The following is a 16,021-nucleotide window of genomic DNA, read 5'->3' on the forward strand; positions in this document are numbered from 1 at the left end:
TATGACCATATGAAAAATAATTTTTTGAGTGAAAATATTGATATCGATATTCATCGATTTCAGTAAAAACCTAATAGGAAATGCCAAGCGACATCACATAACATATATTGAGTAGTTAAAAAGTGCAATGGATCATATAAATACTATTTTATGTAATAAAATGGTAGAAAACTTTTTCATTCCGTCATAACTTTTTTTTAACAGGATAGTTTTGGTTACGGTTCAGTAATAATGATTCCGTATTTAGCAGACCATTACGCAAGTGTTATTGGTTGTGGACATTTGCTGCAAACTCAATACATTTTTATTACATCTACAATATTTTTCATACAAAATGGTAAAAACACGACTTTTCATTCAGCCATAACTTTTCACTGACAGGGTATTTTCGATTGCGGTGTGGTTATAATGATTCAGTATTCAGTAGACATTTTCACTATATAGCTGATCTCGTTAGTGGTGGAAATTTGGACCAGACTCCATACATTAAAAACATTCTCTTTTATAAGATTATCAGATTTTATTATTAAATTAGCTTGTCAGCTACCTGCCTGCAGGGTATTGTCAAGGGGTGAGTAAGGATGGCATAAAGAAAACATTTAATAATACTGTACAATAATAATTATTAACACGATATTTAAAAACTCTAGCGTATTTTTTATGGCGACTTGCGCATAATATTAGCAGAAATCACAATTATAGACATCGATTTGTATATTAATGTGCTATTAATGTGGTGAAATCTAATATATCGCAATTCTCGACTCTCCATATTCTAATTCAAGTACTTAGATTATAATATATTTTTATAACTCGTATTTCTTGACTCTACATATTCTAATTCTAGTAAAGTAACAATAGGTAGCGCTTTTATCGTCGACTGAGCCACCTTAGTTAGCGCCATCTATGTTTCGATCAACGAACTTCTTGTCACATGGAATTTGCAAAGCTCTAGGTTCGGTTAAACAAATTGTTTTAAAAACAACGAATTTTATTATTCATTAATTATTAAAAAAGGAAATTAAATAATAATAAAACAGCTTACCTTTATTATTACGATTTTTTCCAATGTAGAAGGAATAAAATACTGAAAAATTTAAATCAATGGTATCTGACAGTTGGTTTCTGGGTTACCAGCATTAATGTTCTCCCAGATTGCAGATATATTTTATAAAAGTATAAATGATATTTAATTATTTTACTCAATTACTTACTTAATGAGTAGTTTTAGAAACTAATTCAAATTTTATTATATTATTATTAATATTGATAAGCACAAAAACAATATAGTGAAAAATTTATATTACGTGACATTTTATTAGATTTTATTTTATTAGATCCTGACTATAAAAAATGTTTTGGTTACAAACTATTTGTAAGATAAAAGTTAATGTGTACAAACTACAAAGTATAAGATAAGCGTATAAAATAATATCACAATTCAGTTTTACATCTTTTTCTTAAGTTATCTTCCACTTACATAAACAAATATTGTAATTAAATATTTATATCAGTACCTCTTATAGTACTATGTCAAAAGTCAAAATTCAACAATAATTTCAGTTTTAATTTTAAAAAACAAAATATTTATGGGTATTTTGTTCCATTGATATGGCAATACTGACTATTTCTTATTTTTCTTTTCATTCGCGCTCGATGCGTCGCGTGTGGTGAAGCGCTATGTCGCTGTGATTTGTCTATGGGAGTTCTCACGTATCGAATTTGTACTATTATTTTGTTATTTTGTGTGAATCAGTGAATTTGGTTGATTTTGTTTTATGTTGCGTATGAAAGTGAATAAGATCAAAGTTTGAAGATGGCTTTGGAAGCTGTGAAAGGTGAAAAAAACGAGGAAAATGGCAATATACCGGACGGCAAGGCGAACGGGACCGACAACAAAAGTAAACAGGTAAGAGCGATGTTTGATTTGCGAGATTATAACTAATTTTGGGGGCAAAATAATTGTGTGTTATTTCACACGGATAAATGGAGGTACAGAGCGTCTGTTTCAAGGGAAAAAACCAAACATAGAACAGATGTTTGCGTACAAAAGTGGTATTTTTGCGCAGCTCTTGGCTCTATGCAGTACTGCGGGTTGCGACCGGGATTCTTCGGATATAGGTGCCTCTGTTCCTAGTATAGTGTGTTTGACCTATTTCTAGTGTAATTTGGGCGTACTCGTTTACGCTCCATGTAGATTTTGTCTTATTAGACGACTCTATTAAGGCGTTAAATACGACATAATCTGTTGTCGATTTGTTTTGGTTTCGATTCTAATTCAACATCTGTGAGGTGGATACAAAAATAAATGTTGATGTCATATAGATGTGGTCATAGTCCTGGTATCTTTGCTATGATAGATACATCATACTATGATGAAAGGAAATATATAGATTTATTTATTTCATGGGCCAACTCTACCATTATAATATTCTCTACAACAATTTTTAAAGATTCCTCACACAGGCTAATCTTTAAATCATTAGTTTTAAGTGTGTTAACTGTTAGGTAGTTTTATTTGTTCTCCTCTTTTTAATGGGGCATACACAAGATAATTATCAAAAATTTTTGCTGTCCCAGTAACCTACATTCTCTGCATCTTTTATTTATGTAAGTATGGGTAATAATGGTTTTATTGTTTCTTCATGTAATGAGGGATAATAATAGATCAATAATGTATAGCAGTTTATGATAATTGCTATAAAAGTTCCGTTACAAAAGAACTATGTTCATTAGGTAAAGAGTTTATTACCATCCAGACTCATCTGAACAATGCTAGAAGTAATTTCAAGAATATGCTTATTAGTTTTAAGCTCACCAATTTATTCTCTTTTAATGAGCATTTTAAATATGCCCAGGTATGATGTTACTAAAATAATGTATTTGTCCGCTCATATTCTTGAGATATTCTATGTTTGAAAACATTTGGGAGTTTGTATTAATCATCCAATGTATAAAAATTTTGTCTATTTTTCAATATTTTTGCATATTTCATTCACTATGTTAGTCAGCAAATTCAGCAATAATACTATGTAACACAGCCAATGATATAAGATAAACATTACAGGATGTGCAATGAACAGGTTATTGTATATGAATTAAATTCCGTTCACCTTAACAAAATATTAGGTATTCCTTATTACTATTATAAAACCAGTATATTAAAACTAGTATTGTATTGTAAAATAAAACCAGTTATTTGAAATTCCTTTTTAAATGCTTTTTTTTATTAAATAAGGGGGCAAACGAGCAAACGGGTCACCTGATGGTAAGCAACTACCGTCGCCCATGGACACTCGCAACATCAGAAGGGCTGCAGGTGCGTTGCCGGCCTTTTAAGAGGGAATAAACTCTTTTCTTGAAGCTTTAACGCGGCGATTGTGGAAAAACGAGACAAATTTCTATTGTGTCCCGGTCACCGGTGACCGTATGGGGCTTGATGAATAAAAGAGGAATTTCACTTTAAATGAAACTTATGATAAAGTTTTATTAAAGATTCTGTTGCTGCATGAATTGTAGAAATCATTATGTCGCTTGTTTTGTTTATCACTTATCAGGTTTTTGTATTGTAGAGAATCCTTTAGTGAAAGAAATTGTTTTAGTTGTATAATAGTCACTAAATATAGATTTAAAGTATATTAAAGATCGAAGGATAAAAGTATAAAAAGTAAGGTCCCTTCATACTTTTATTCTTTTAGAATAAAAGTATGAAGGGACCTTACTTTTTATACTTTTATCCTTCGATCTTTAATATACTTATCCCTTTTAACCTTTCAACCAGACACCAGTTTGGTGAAGCAAAGTTAATTAATGTTTGCAAACACCCACATGGACTGAAAATTGTGTAATTATCATAAGCACATGCGGGTTAAAGTACTCACCATATTATATATATTTGAAAATCGATTTTCCCCACACTGCACTGCTCTGCTAAATTTATTTGTTATTTCCTGGGTTTTTGGTACGTTTTTTTTTAACAAATACATAATTTGTTAAAAAAACGTTATCATGTTTTGTACGGTCACAGGTTATTCAGTTAAGGCGACTCCTTGATAATTTGGCTGTAGCGATGTCAATTTTTCTCAGCAATGACCGAAGCTAAGAAATTAAAGTTCATTGTCAGTATTCATCATGTCCTTGTCTTTGAATTACCCATAGCATAACACGATTGGTCAACTTTTATAACACAGAATAATTAATCAAAAAGACCTCTGTAAAAAAAGGGATTCCTATTTTGCCAACAAAGGAGAGTGATTTAAGCTTCCAAAATTTGTACATAGATTGGTTCAAGTATACACTTTAATTTGCCCATAGCTTATATGAAATGTATTTATGGTTTTTAAATTACGCGACAAAAACCATTTTGTCGCTACGCCCTTTCCATTTTTTGATGTTCCATTGCTTGTTTTCTATGGCCGAGTCGGCCTCTCATAGAAAACAAGCAATCCAAAACATATCCAACACGGTTTTTTACTGTAATGCGGCGTCACCTTAAGGTATACATTAACTTTTTTGACACAAAATGTCTATGACCCTTAGCCCAATAGCGCACTTGTGCGGCCAGCAGCTGCGCGTGGTCTATGACGGTTTTATACCAAAGTACATCTGTCTCGATGGCCGCCGCGACCTGGCCGCTGCGGCCTAGCCGCTAGTGCGCTATTGGCCTTATCGCAATGTAATCGCGTTATGTCATCTACCCAGCATTGCTGACTCTATAGGCAGTATAGGCCTTTGGGCGGCAGCGTCCTATGGCCTCCTAGGGGGGCAGCAGAGTTCGTACATAGGGGTGGCAAAATTAAAGTGGAATATGCTCAAAAAATATAAATCCTGCCATCATTGTGGTCATTTTAGTCTGGTCCTCTCATAGTGATGATGACAGAATGATTATGATCCCCCAGTCCCACGCCAATTCCCTCATAAATTAAATCACGCCCGGGGACTCGCAAATGCGTCCAATGTCTTTGCCAAATTGTATTCATTGAGTTCACTTTGTTGGAATATTCTCTTAAGGCGATGTAGAGTGCAAGTGTAGATGGTGAAGTATTGTTTTGTAGAATTCTGTATTTCATAGAGTATTTCGCCACAAACAAAGCCTAAGGGCCATAATGCAGAAGTTAAATAGGTACCTCATTATAAAGAATTTCTATGGAAGCAGGTGCAATGTAATTTTTGCATGTCCTGAAAAGCTGTAAAATTCTGCACTGGAATGAACTGTCACTAGTAGTATTTCCGGACCAATACGACCTGCATATAAGGCCGGCAACGCACCTGCAGTTCTTCTAATGTTGCGAGTGTCCATGGGCGACGGTAATTGCTTGCCATCAGGTGACCCGTTTGTTCGTTTGCCCCCTTATTTTATAAAAAAAAGAGTCGTTGACGTTAAAAGAGTCTACAGATATTTTTGCAGAGTTGTATGTTCCAACTTGTCAAGTGAAAATGATCCTTAAGTCCTTCGTAAGAAGTCCTTTTGTAGCTAAAAATCTTGTAATAGAGTGTAGTGTGTTCATGACTTAAAAGCTGCACATGATGTCACGTTGTTAAACGCGATTATGTCACGCTCACCTTGGTAAGAGCTTTTAGCTTTAAGTACACGTCGAGGAAAAATAAGCTCAATAGGTGACACGCGAAATTCTGACACGATAATCCCCTTTTTCTTAAAGTAGGATAATCCTATGTCTTGTCTTTAGGATGTAGAGTTTGATAAAATCCCTTTTTCGTTCGTGACGTGTCGCCTAATATTATGGTCTTGGTTTAACCTTCATTGTTGTTATTTAATGTGCAACTCGGACAAAATATCTGTAGACCTTTTAATGACGTAATAGCATGATACCCGAGTCTACAGATAATTTGATTAGTAGAGTTTTCTCCTTTATTTCTTGAAACACCTGAACTGAAGCTAATCAGAGATAGGTACTCAAAAAAAGTGTACAGCTACCGCGCCATTTAAGTCTTTACAAGGTTTTGTGGTACCAAAACTAGAGAATATGTTTAACCACTATTTATGTCCACGTGGAATGAAACAAATTGAAAGGGCTTTCTCAAGGTTGTGCGTCCCTCGCTGGAGGGTAGTCCGACCCTCTGACGTCACTCAAGGTCACTCCCCAGGAATCCATGGCGCCTTTGAATCGTTTTATTGTTGTTTGTTCGTGGTGTTTAGCTGTGATTTGTTATCGATATGAATATTTTAGGATAGAAAAATTGAAACATTTGAATTATAAGCCAAAGCGAATGCCCTTTACTTCTCAGTTCTCAGTATTTTTTTGCTATTGGCCAACCTGTAAAGGCATTCAAGTTCGTCGCTCTATCTTTTGGGTCTTCCTCATGTAACAAGAAGTCTAATACTGGCTTAAATATACAAGTACTAGCTGTTGCCCGCGACTTCGTCCGCGTGGACTTCAGTTTATAGCGCGCGATGTCAACAAAATTGGTGTCAAAAGCTTTTATAGAAAAAAACCCTGGTACCCCTTAAATCATAACAGCTGTGCAGTGTGCACATAATATTTCATTTTTTTAAATTAAACTTTATATTTTATGCCAAATTTTAAAGCTTATTTAGCCCCCCAATTTTACCCATAAACTATTTATCATTGATAGGTTTAAGGTAACGTCACTGTATATAATATAAAGTACTGACTTATTACTAACGTAAAAGCAATAACAATCGAAAAAATCGAAACTCAAATGTAATATGATACCACCTCTTATAGAAAAATGTTGGGCAAGCGTTAGCGCGATGTAAGAGACGCACGGCGCCATCTGGTATGAATTTTTGGAACTAACTTAATTTGAACAAATTTTCGTATTTTTACCCCCTTACAACCCTTTTTTCCAGTAAAAAAGTAGCCTATGTCCTTTCTCAGGCTTAAGACTATCTGTATACAAAATTTTATTACAATCGGTTCGGTAGTTTTGGCGTGAAAGCGAGACAGACAGACAGACAGAGATACTTTCGCATTTATAATATTAGTATAGATTTCGATAGGCAAATAGGCAAATTAACTCTTACCTTGAAGAAAAAAGGGCTCAACGATGTAAATAGTAACAAAGTACAAGCTGATAATACTAGGCAAGTGATATTTTCAATCAAGTAAAAATGTCACGATTCCGACATAAAATGTAGTTTGTATTTTATTAGTGCTTGAAAGATAAGAAGCTACGCAGTCTACGTACAAGTATTTTAGGTTACTCTACCTCTGACCGGAGCTTTTTGTCTTGGTAATAACTAATAAGGATTACTCCTTAGAAACTTCTAGATAATTACCTTGAACGGACTATGAGCGAAGCCACTCTGTGTTTCGTTGCGTTGTCATACCCTTAACTTCTGTCAAAAACGTAGAGTCCTTGTATCAATATATCTTATATATAAAATTCTCGTGTCACAATGTTATGCCGCGTACTCCTCCGAAACGGCTTTACTGATTTTAACCAAATTTTATATGCATATTCTGTGGGTCTGAGAATCGACTACTTATTATATTGATAAGTACATTTGTTGAATAAATAATAGTAAATTATTACAACTCGAGACTGACGGCGACCATTGTTTGTGCGACGGGATAGCGATGGACGTTGCCATGGTGACATACCAATTTAGTCACTTCAATAAAATAATACGGGTGAAGTACTTTATATGGCAGAGAAACGTTTGCCGGGACAGCTAGTATACGAGTATATTGTATAAAAGTTTTTTTACCGGTAGTCGAGATCTATGCTATACCAATCAGGATCACTTTTATAATATTTGAGGAACTATAAGCCAAGCCACACTTCATCTCCTGCTCAGCTCGAAAACGGCATGCTTGACGCGAGTATGTGGCCTCCCTCCGAGTAGGTTCATTCGTCTTATCAACTCGTATCTAGAGTATTAATATTCATGATTCAAGGTTTCAAGAACTAATTTGCATGGGATTCAGTGAATTAGTCATATTAAGTCCGTTTAAAAATACATAATCAATTTTGTCTGATAATTAGTTTGCCACAATTTTATCGTTAGTACTTAAAGTTTGTACTCCCACCATTTCCTATTCCCTACCACAAGTCCACAGCGTCCGGGGCAAGGCAACGGTTCGTCAAAGGTGTGACGACCGCGCCTAATGTAAGTAATCTGAGTGACCTTGACCGCCACATGTTTACCCATTTTTGTGGTTCTACAGTATACTGTATAGGAAACGAAATATGTACATCTATATATATAAAACTCAAAGGTGACTGACTGACTGATTGACATAGTGATCTATCAACGCACATCCCAAACCACTGGACGGATCGGGCTAAAATTTGGCATGCAGGTAGATGTTATGACGTAGGCATCCGCTAAGAAAGGATTTTGATAAATTCCAACCCCAAGGGGTTCAAATCGGGGATGAAAGTTTGTATATAATAATACTTCTGAACGCGAGCGAAGCCGCTGCAAAAGCTCGTACTACATACAAATGTTTGCGTGTGTACAGTGTGTAAAGTCGGTTAAACGTAGCGTGACATCATCTCATCAATGAAGTTGCCGTATAAACGACTAGTCACTAGAGGTTGCCCGCAACTCCGTTGCGTCGAAATTTTAATTTTAATTTATCACTCGAGAATAGTAATATTTTCCGGCATGAAAACTATCCTATGTCCTGTCCTGTTTTTAACCCCCGACAAAAAAGAGGGGTGTTATTAGTTTGACGTGTCTGTCTGTCTGTCTGTGGCATCGTAGCATCCAAACGGGTGGACCGATTTTGATCTAGTTTTTTTTTGTTTGAAAGCTGACTTAATTGAGAGTGTTCTTAGCTATAGTTCATCATCATCAGTCTGCTTCGTGCTGAAAAATGGCGGTTCATCTTGTTCGTGAAGGGCCGATTAGCAACTTGCAGTCGTTTGGTGGGCTTTATTGCATTCTAGTTCGTGACATTTATGAATATTTACACATTAATGTAAAGTTGACCTGGTGCTGCAGCATCACCTGGTAATCAATAGGATACCCAACTCCTCACCAACTTAGAGCAAGGGTTTCGTATTTGGGCTCATTTTAATTGCGACAACTAGTAAGACGTAGATAACCAATAAATTTTTGCATGCTGCTGCTGCAGCATCACCTGGATTCTATAGGAGCCGAGCTCCATATTAAGAACCCAAAGTGGAGGTTTTATGTTTGGACTCATATTGACGGCCTCCTCCAAAAGGACAATCCTAGATGGTATTCATTGGGATATAATATGTTCCTGTTGATAGGAATTATTCTGCACTATAACCAACACAAGTTTAAAAAGCATGAAATAAAATTAAATTAAGAAATTTAAAAAAACCCCCGCCAAACAACTTTAAAACATATTTTACTGATTTTAAGTTTAAATAATTCCTAAGTGTAAAGTGATATTTTAGTCCATAATTATTATTGTTGTCAAGGTGTGTCGGGGGACCGCTAATGTAGATGTTTGATTTCACATAACATTATAGTTTAAGGGTCAGTTCACAGCGAACCGAATCGAGACAATCAGTGACATGGCGATACAAAATGCAAAAGATACTGTTGGCGGTCCCCCGACACACCGTGACAACAATTATGGACTAAAATATCATTTTACACTTAGGAATTATTTAAACTTAAGGTCAGTAAAATATGTTATTTCATTACTTTTTAAAGTTGTTTGGCGGGGGGTTTTTTTAAATTTCTTAATTTAATTTTTTCATATCAAATTTCGTCAAAATTGTTTCAGCGGCTTAAGCATGGAGATTGGAGTTTTCCCACATTCTCCTATTAATCTTAGCGTCATAAAATATAGCCTTCCTCAATAAATGGGCTATCTAACACTGAAATAATTTTTCAAATCGGACCAGTAGTTCCTGAGATTAGCGCGTTCAAGTTAGCTCTTTTAAGTAATTTTCCCCGTTTTCCCACATTCTCCTATTAATCTTAGCGTCATAAAATATAGCATTCCTCAATAAATGGGCTATCTAACACTGAAATAATTTTTCAAATCGGACCAGTAGTTCCTGAGATTAGCGCGTTCAAGTTAGCTCTTTTAAGTAATTTTCCCCGTTTTCCCACATTCTCCTATTAATCTTAGCGTCATAAAATATAGCCTTCCTCAATAAATGGGCTATCTAACACTGAAATAATTTTTCAAATCCGATCAGTAGTTTCTGAGATTAGCGCGTTCAAGTTAGCTCTTTTAAGTAATTTTCCCCGTTTTTCCACAATAGCCTTCTTCGATAAATGGGCTATCTAACACTGAAAGAATCATCAAAATCCGTTGCGTAGTTGTAAAGATTAAAGGGAACAAAGGGACATGAGGGAAAAAAGCGACTTTGTTTTATAATAATGTATAGATATAGAAGTAATTAGAACCGTAAGTTCCAAGAGCAGTCACCGGCATGCAAATTGAAGTCCAGAGACCTCGCCTGTCACATGGGACGCTGGCTTTTATGGAAGCTGCCAAGTCGTGTTGCCCTCGTTTATTATGTCATGCAGAAATATATCTTAGGACGTAAGACATAAATTCCAAATTGCCCTGCTGGTATTATCGAAAATCTACGTGTCTGTGACTTACCAATTGTAATTTTGTATTGCAGTAACTTGAAGTGGCCAGGCCCGGATCTAGGGTGCGAGAGGGTGCACTTGCCCCGGGCGGTAAAGAGTGGGGGGCGGCCGGAGGCCCCCTCCCAATCTTTTGCCGCTTTCTTAACCGCCGCGTGCGCCACCGGTGGCCCACCGCGCTACCCCGTCAACTTTGTTTTGCAGAATTCTATCTGTTGTTACAAGACTTTTGGGAAGGGGAGGCGCCCCTTGTCGCCAAGGACCTCGGCGTGACTTCTCACCACCGCCACTTCAATTCAACAAAAGTTCTGTAGAACTCGTTTTGCGGTTAAAACCTATGTGACCATGAAAATTATTACCTATTTTTGCTTGGAGGGCGGCAAATTGGGATTCTGCTCCCCCATTTTTAAAACTTAGATCCGGGCCTGGAAGTGGCTATTTGAGGTCATCCTGATGGATGGTCATACGAATTTGGAATATGGGATGAAAAATCAGTTCAAATCATCAGAAAGGAAGCAGCTGCTAATAGATTTTTTAAAAATTCCAAGGATGATGAGATGGGGTCATTAACATCTTAAGTTTCATATTTACATATCTGGTTTAATTATTTTGCATGCCGCAAAACTCTTGATCATATTATATTGAATTGTATTCAATACTGCTACTGGTACCTATTATAAATGCGAAAATATGTCTGTACTTATAACCTTTCGGGCTAAATCGTTGAAACAGGTGCGGATACTTTGGGTCCCAGATAAAGACGGAGGATAGTTTTTCCAAAAAAAATGTAGAGTTCCCATGCGATAAACCTATTTTAGCGCAATGAAATAGTGGGCAAAATCTATTGTTGAACTATTTTTAGAATGATATATGGTAATTATTTTTACTTAATAAAAATAATATCTATTTATTACGTAGAAATAAAACCGCACAGTTATGTAAATTGGGTAATTTTATTATTCTACGAAATTGTCTAATTCGCCGCACAATTTAAATAGTAACAAGATATGGGCTAGATATTACCGTAAAAGCTTTTTATACCGATATAATTTATTATAGTACTACTAGATGTCCCGCGCGGCTTCGCCCGCGTAAATTAGAAATTTTACAGAATCCGTAGGTACATTTTCCCATAAAAAATATTTCCCCCGTTTTTCCCACATTTTCCTGAGTTTCTTCTGTCGTATTAGTCTTAGAGTAATATTATAATATAACCTTCTCGATAAATGATGAGTCTTACTCGATAAATGATCTATCTAACACTGAGATAAGTTTTTAAATCGGACCTGTAGTTTCTGAGATTGACGCGTTCAAGCAAACATACTCTTCAGGTTTATAATATTAGGTAGATATAGATTTTTTTAAATTATCGCTTGACAAACTCGAGTCTCGATCTAAAAGACTATGAAATGGTATAATATGGTAGTGATGATGATGATGATGATGATGATGATGAAGAATGTAATTTGCATAGTAGCATATGCTTTCTGTTCTTAAAACAACGCCGAAACTCCCAAACTTGTATCTATAAAGAATCAGGAATTCTCTCAGCACCTTCCGAACCACGGTATACCAGGTATATCTCGGTGCAAAATCTTACTTGATGGTAGCATATGCTTAGAATACTTCTCACGAAACCGAAGTCACCATATGTTTCCCTATAAGTTTTGAGGAGTTCCCTCGACTACTTATGGATCCTTCATCAGATCACCACTTTTCTGAATATAATACCAAATTGGGATGATACCCTATATACCAAAAGAAAAATTTTGAAAATCGGTTAACAAACGGCGGAGTAATCGTTGAATATAAGAAAACGAACATAACACCTCCCCCATTTTGAAAGTCGGTTAAAATTGTAGCCTATGTGTTATTTATTTCATATTTTAATCAGCACATGAATTGAATAACAAATTTTTTTTCAAATTAATCGTAGCACCATCTGTCAGGACAAACTAAAATTGAAATAGAATAATATTGAATGCGATGATAGCGCCGTCCGCCGGATCTAATGTAAAACATTCCAAAATCAACAACTCCTTATAAATAAGAAATTAATTGAAAAAACATTTTCCAGTAGACCAAACTGTAAATCTAAACCATTCTCGAATCTCCACGAACACACACAAAAAATTTCATCAAAATTGGTCCAGTCGTTTAGGAGGAGTTCAGTCACATACACACGCACACAAGAAATATATATATTAAGATACTTAATTTTGTACTACACTTACTTCTCTTCTTTCAATGTTCAAACTTCACTCACATTTGAGAAGTGTTACTGAGAAATGATTTCCTTTGAAAAGGGCACTATAACGAAATTCGAGGACGAGGCAGTGTCCCAAATTCTACATTTGTGTTTTTCATGGGTTTTGGTTTTTGAATGGGAATTTCAAAATCGGAAAATCATCCTTTCTTTTCTCATCTGTGGTGTTTATCGTCAGTGAAAATTACTCATAAAATAATTTGTTGCTTGCTCTAGACTCTAAAGTCTAGAGTTCTACTATCTAAAGTCTAGTTAAAGTTATTACACTTTTTGTCATAGGTCAGAGTAAGCAAATGCTGTAAATGCCCTAAAGAAAATAACAGGAAAAAAACTAAAAATCACAGCAGTACAACGGATATCTAAATGATAATAAATTTATCTTCCATACAAGTGCATGACAACGGAATCAATGTGCCCAATCAGATCAATTGATACAACCACAGAGCAATCGGGGCAGGGCCATTGTCAATAACTTTGTATGCGGTTCTATTACGCCCAAGGTGAATTTTTAGGGATAGAGGCTAGAGCTGCTTTGTGTGGAGCTGATTTTGGCACCTTTAGCATATCTGTTCAGTAGTTTTTGCGTGAAGGGATAACAATCAAACACAAAACTTTACCATTGATATAACATAATTTGATATGGTTATTATTTGTTTCATTTCTGTGTTTTTACTTAAGCTTAGTTTTGCTCTCATCCTTTGAAGCAGCGTTGTCCTCTTCAGGCTAACTTCACTAAACTAAGAAGGACTCTAGGTCCACTGTAACATTTAAATAGCACACTTTAAGTTGCGACTTACACTTAATAAGTTTATCAGGGTAACGTACATTATTCCGGGATAAAAAGTATCCTATATCCTTTCCCGGGACTCAAACTATCTCCATACCCATCCAAAAGTAGTTTTAGCGGTTTAGGCGTGAAGAGGTAACAGACATACTGACACACACATTTATAATATTAGTATGAATTATGGATAGCGTTAAGTTGCTTATTACCTGCCTCCGCATTTATTGTTTCAGACCAAAGCTATTAATCAGACCACGCAAATCTTAAACAAACAAGGTCTGAACTAAATTGGTAAAAGCCCAGAGAAAGTTTGACCTTAAATCATGCGGCGCCGATTGAAGGCAAAAACAATGAAAGTGAAATTGCCACAGACAAATTGTAAGACATAATTGAAGTAGTAACTGGATGAAATGGATAACTAACGTTTTATAACGTCATGTTCAAATGAAAAATATTTATTTCTAAATTTAAGGTTTTTTTCGTATAACGTCATGTTAAAATGAAAAATATTTATTTCTAAATTTAATTCTAAAATAATTAACACTTTTAGAACGTCTACATGAGCCCTACCACCGGTTCAGGAACTAACCCAGCAAGAAGAACTGGCGTTCGACGAAACCGACACTCGCACGGGGTCCAAAAAGGTGGGAACGTAATAGGACAAATACTCATTTTTTCCCTTATAATTTGAACAAACCTTGTAACTTACCAACTTTATCATCTGGCTAATACTTATATCTAGCTCTATACATAGAATTCTCATTTTTTGTGATTTTGAATCATTTTCCCGGTATTAAAGCTTCCATTTATGCGAAAAAAAAACAGTTTTCAAATCGTTCCTTACCTACTTCATTGACTCATTTCTTCAATTGTAAGACAATTAGGTAGGCGCCGTGCTTCTTGTTGATTTCTTTGATTTTTTATGGCATTTGCTAGTTTTATGGCCCAGTAAAATTTGAGAGCTGAGTGTAAAGACGGTTGTTCAGTACCAGCAAACACTTTATGATCACTAGAGTATAAAACAGTGATAGTACAAGTGGGTACTAACATGATGTAAAACAGAAAAATGCTAGATATGTGAGATGTTTTATTTGAAGATATCTTTAATTTGAAAAATGCGTAAAGTTTCGTTTTAATATAATGCAAAAGCTTTTAAAGTTACCTCTTTAGTGTTTCAAGCTAGCATGTAAAAGCTTTTTTAACGGCATTGGCTTACCCCTCACTCTCACAACATCACTCTCGCCAAAGAAACTCCTGTAAGCCAGGTTCAACAGTGGTAACCATCCACCAAATCCATATGAAATGGATTTGCTGGATGGTTAATAACTTAGGGAATCCAAGGAAAAAAAAATCCAAGGATCTAAAAGTTGGGTTGGAAAAAACCTAAGAAACATTCAGATTTCCTACCTACAAGCTGGAGTTCCAATTAAAAGTACAAAAACTGCATTCTTCTAACTGTACCACGACTTACAATAGAACAAGTTGAAAGTCACTGCAGTGGACGTGCCGGGTTTAACGAGACCCTTCGATGGTAACCGCGGCTTTTTCCACTTACTCTCACTTTAGCTGCGGTCTGTGGTAACTCAGTTATTACTGGTTAATGAGTATTGTTATATAGGTAATTGTATACTTTAAAGACCAGTCAGAAAATTTCATAATTCAGTTTTATATGCAGGTTGCTGATTGATAAGATTCGTGGATTTTTGGATTTCTAGAAATCCGGCTATCCGCAGATACGCGATGTACTATTATTACTAAGGGCCTGTTTCACCACTTCCTGATTAGTGCCGGATAGACTGTCTACAACTTGATACAACTTATCTGACAGATTCTCCACACTCTATGTGTCAAGTTGTAGAGACTTTTTTGACGTGGGAGAGCCATGCTTCGGCACGAATGGGCCGGCTCGACCGGAGAAATACCACGTCCTCACAGAAAACCGGCGTGAAACAGCGGTTGCGCTGTGTTTCGCCGAGTGAGTGAGTTTACCGGAGGCCCAATCCCCTACCCTATTCCCTTCCCTATCCTCCCTTATTCCGTTCCCTTTCCATCCCTACCTTCCCCTATTACCCTATTCCCTCTTGGCTGGCAACGCACCTGCAGCTCTTCTGATGCTGCGAGTGTCCATGGGCGACGGAAGTTGCTTTCCATCAAGTGACCCGTTTCCTCGTTTGCCCCCTTATTTCATTAAAAAAAATAATCCTAATAGGTGCCAGATAGGCTATCTGGCCTATCTGGCACCTATTAGGAAGTGGTGAAACATTCTGTCTCTGAAAATTCCAAGCAAATGAAACAGGCCATGTTTAATTGTCTAAACATCGACCGCTTCTCATGGGTCTAAGTGGGTTTTATCTCTATTTCAGTAGCGTATGCCGTATGGTAATTAAATGATAATGGTTCTGTGGGCTCGTTGTTCGAAATACATATTGAAGCTACTGTTTTAGCATCGACAATA

At 36.0% G+C, this 16,021-nt stretch overlaps 1 protein-coding gene across 1 annotated transcript in view; it reads left to right on the forward strand.

Annotated features, from left to right (window-relative positions):
• Positions 1–1,634: 1,634 nt before the first annotated feature.
• LOC121736646 (ankyrin-3-like) overlaps positions 1,635–16,021 on the forward strand; it is an 86,116-nt gene continuing 71,729 nt past the window's right edge. Inside the window, exon 1 of the mRNA XM_042127973.1 lies at positions 1,635–1,909. Coding sequence (XP_041983907.1) covers positions 1,817–1,909 — 93 coding nt within the window. The 5' untranslated portion in view covers positions 1,635–1,816. The remainder of the gene's footprint in view (positions 1,910–16,021) is intronic.

The sequence above is a fragment of the Aricia agestis genome, chromosome 19 (genome assembly GCF_905147365.1).
Source record: "Aricia agestis chromosome 19, ilAriAges1.1, whole genome shotgun sequence".
Lineage (NCBI taxonomy): Eukaryota > Metazoa > Arthropoda > Insecta > Lepidoptera > Lycaenidae > Aricia > Aricia agestis.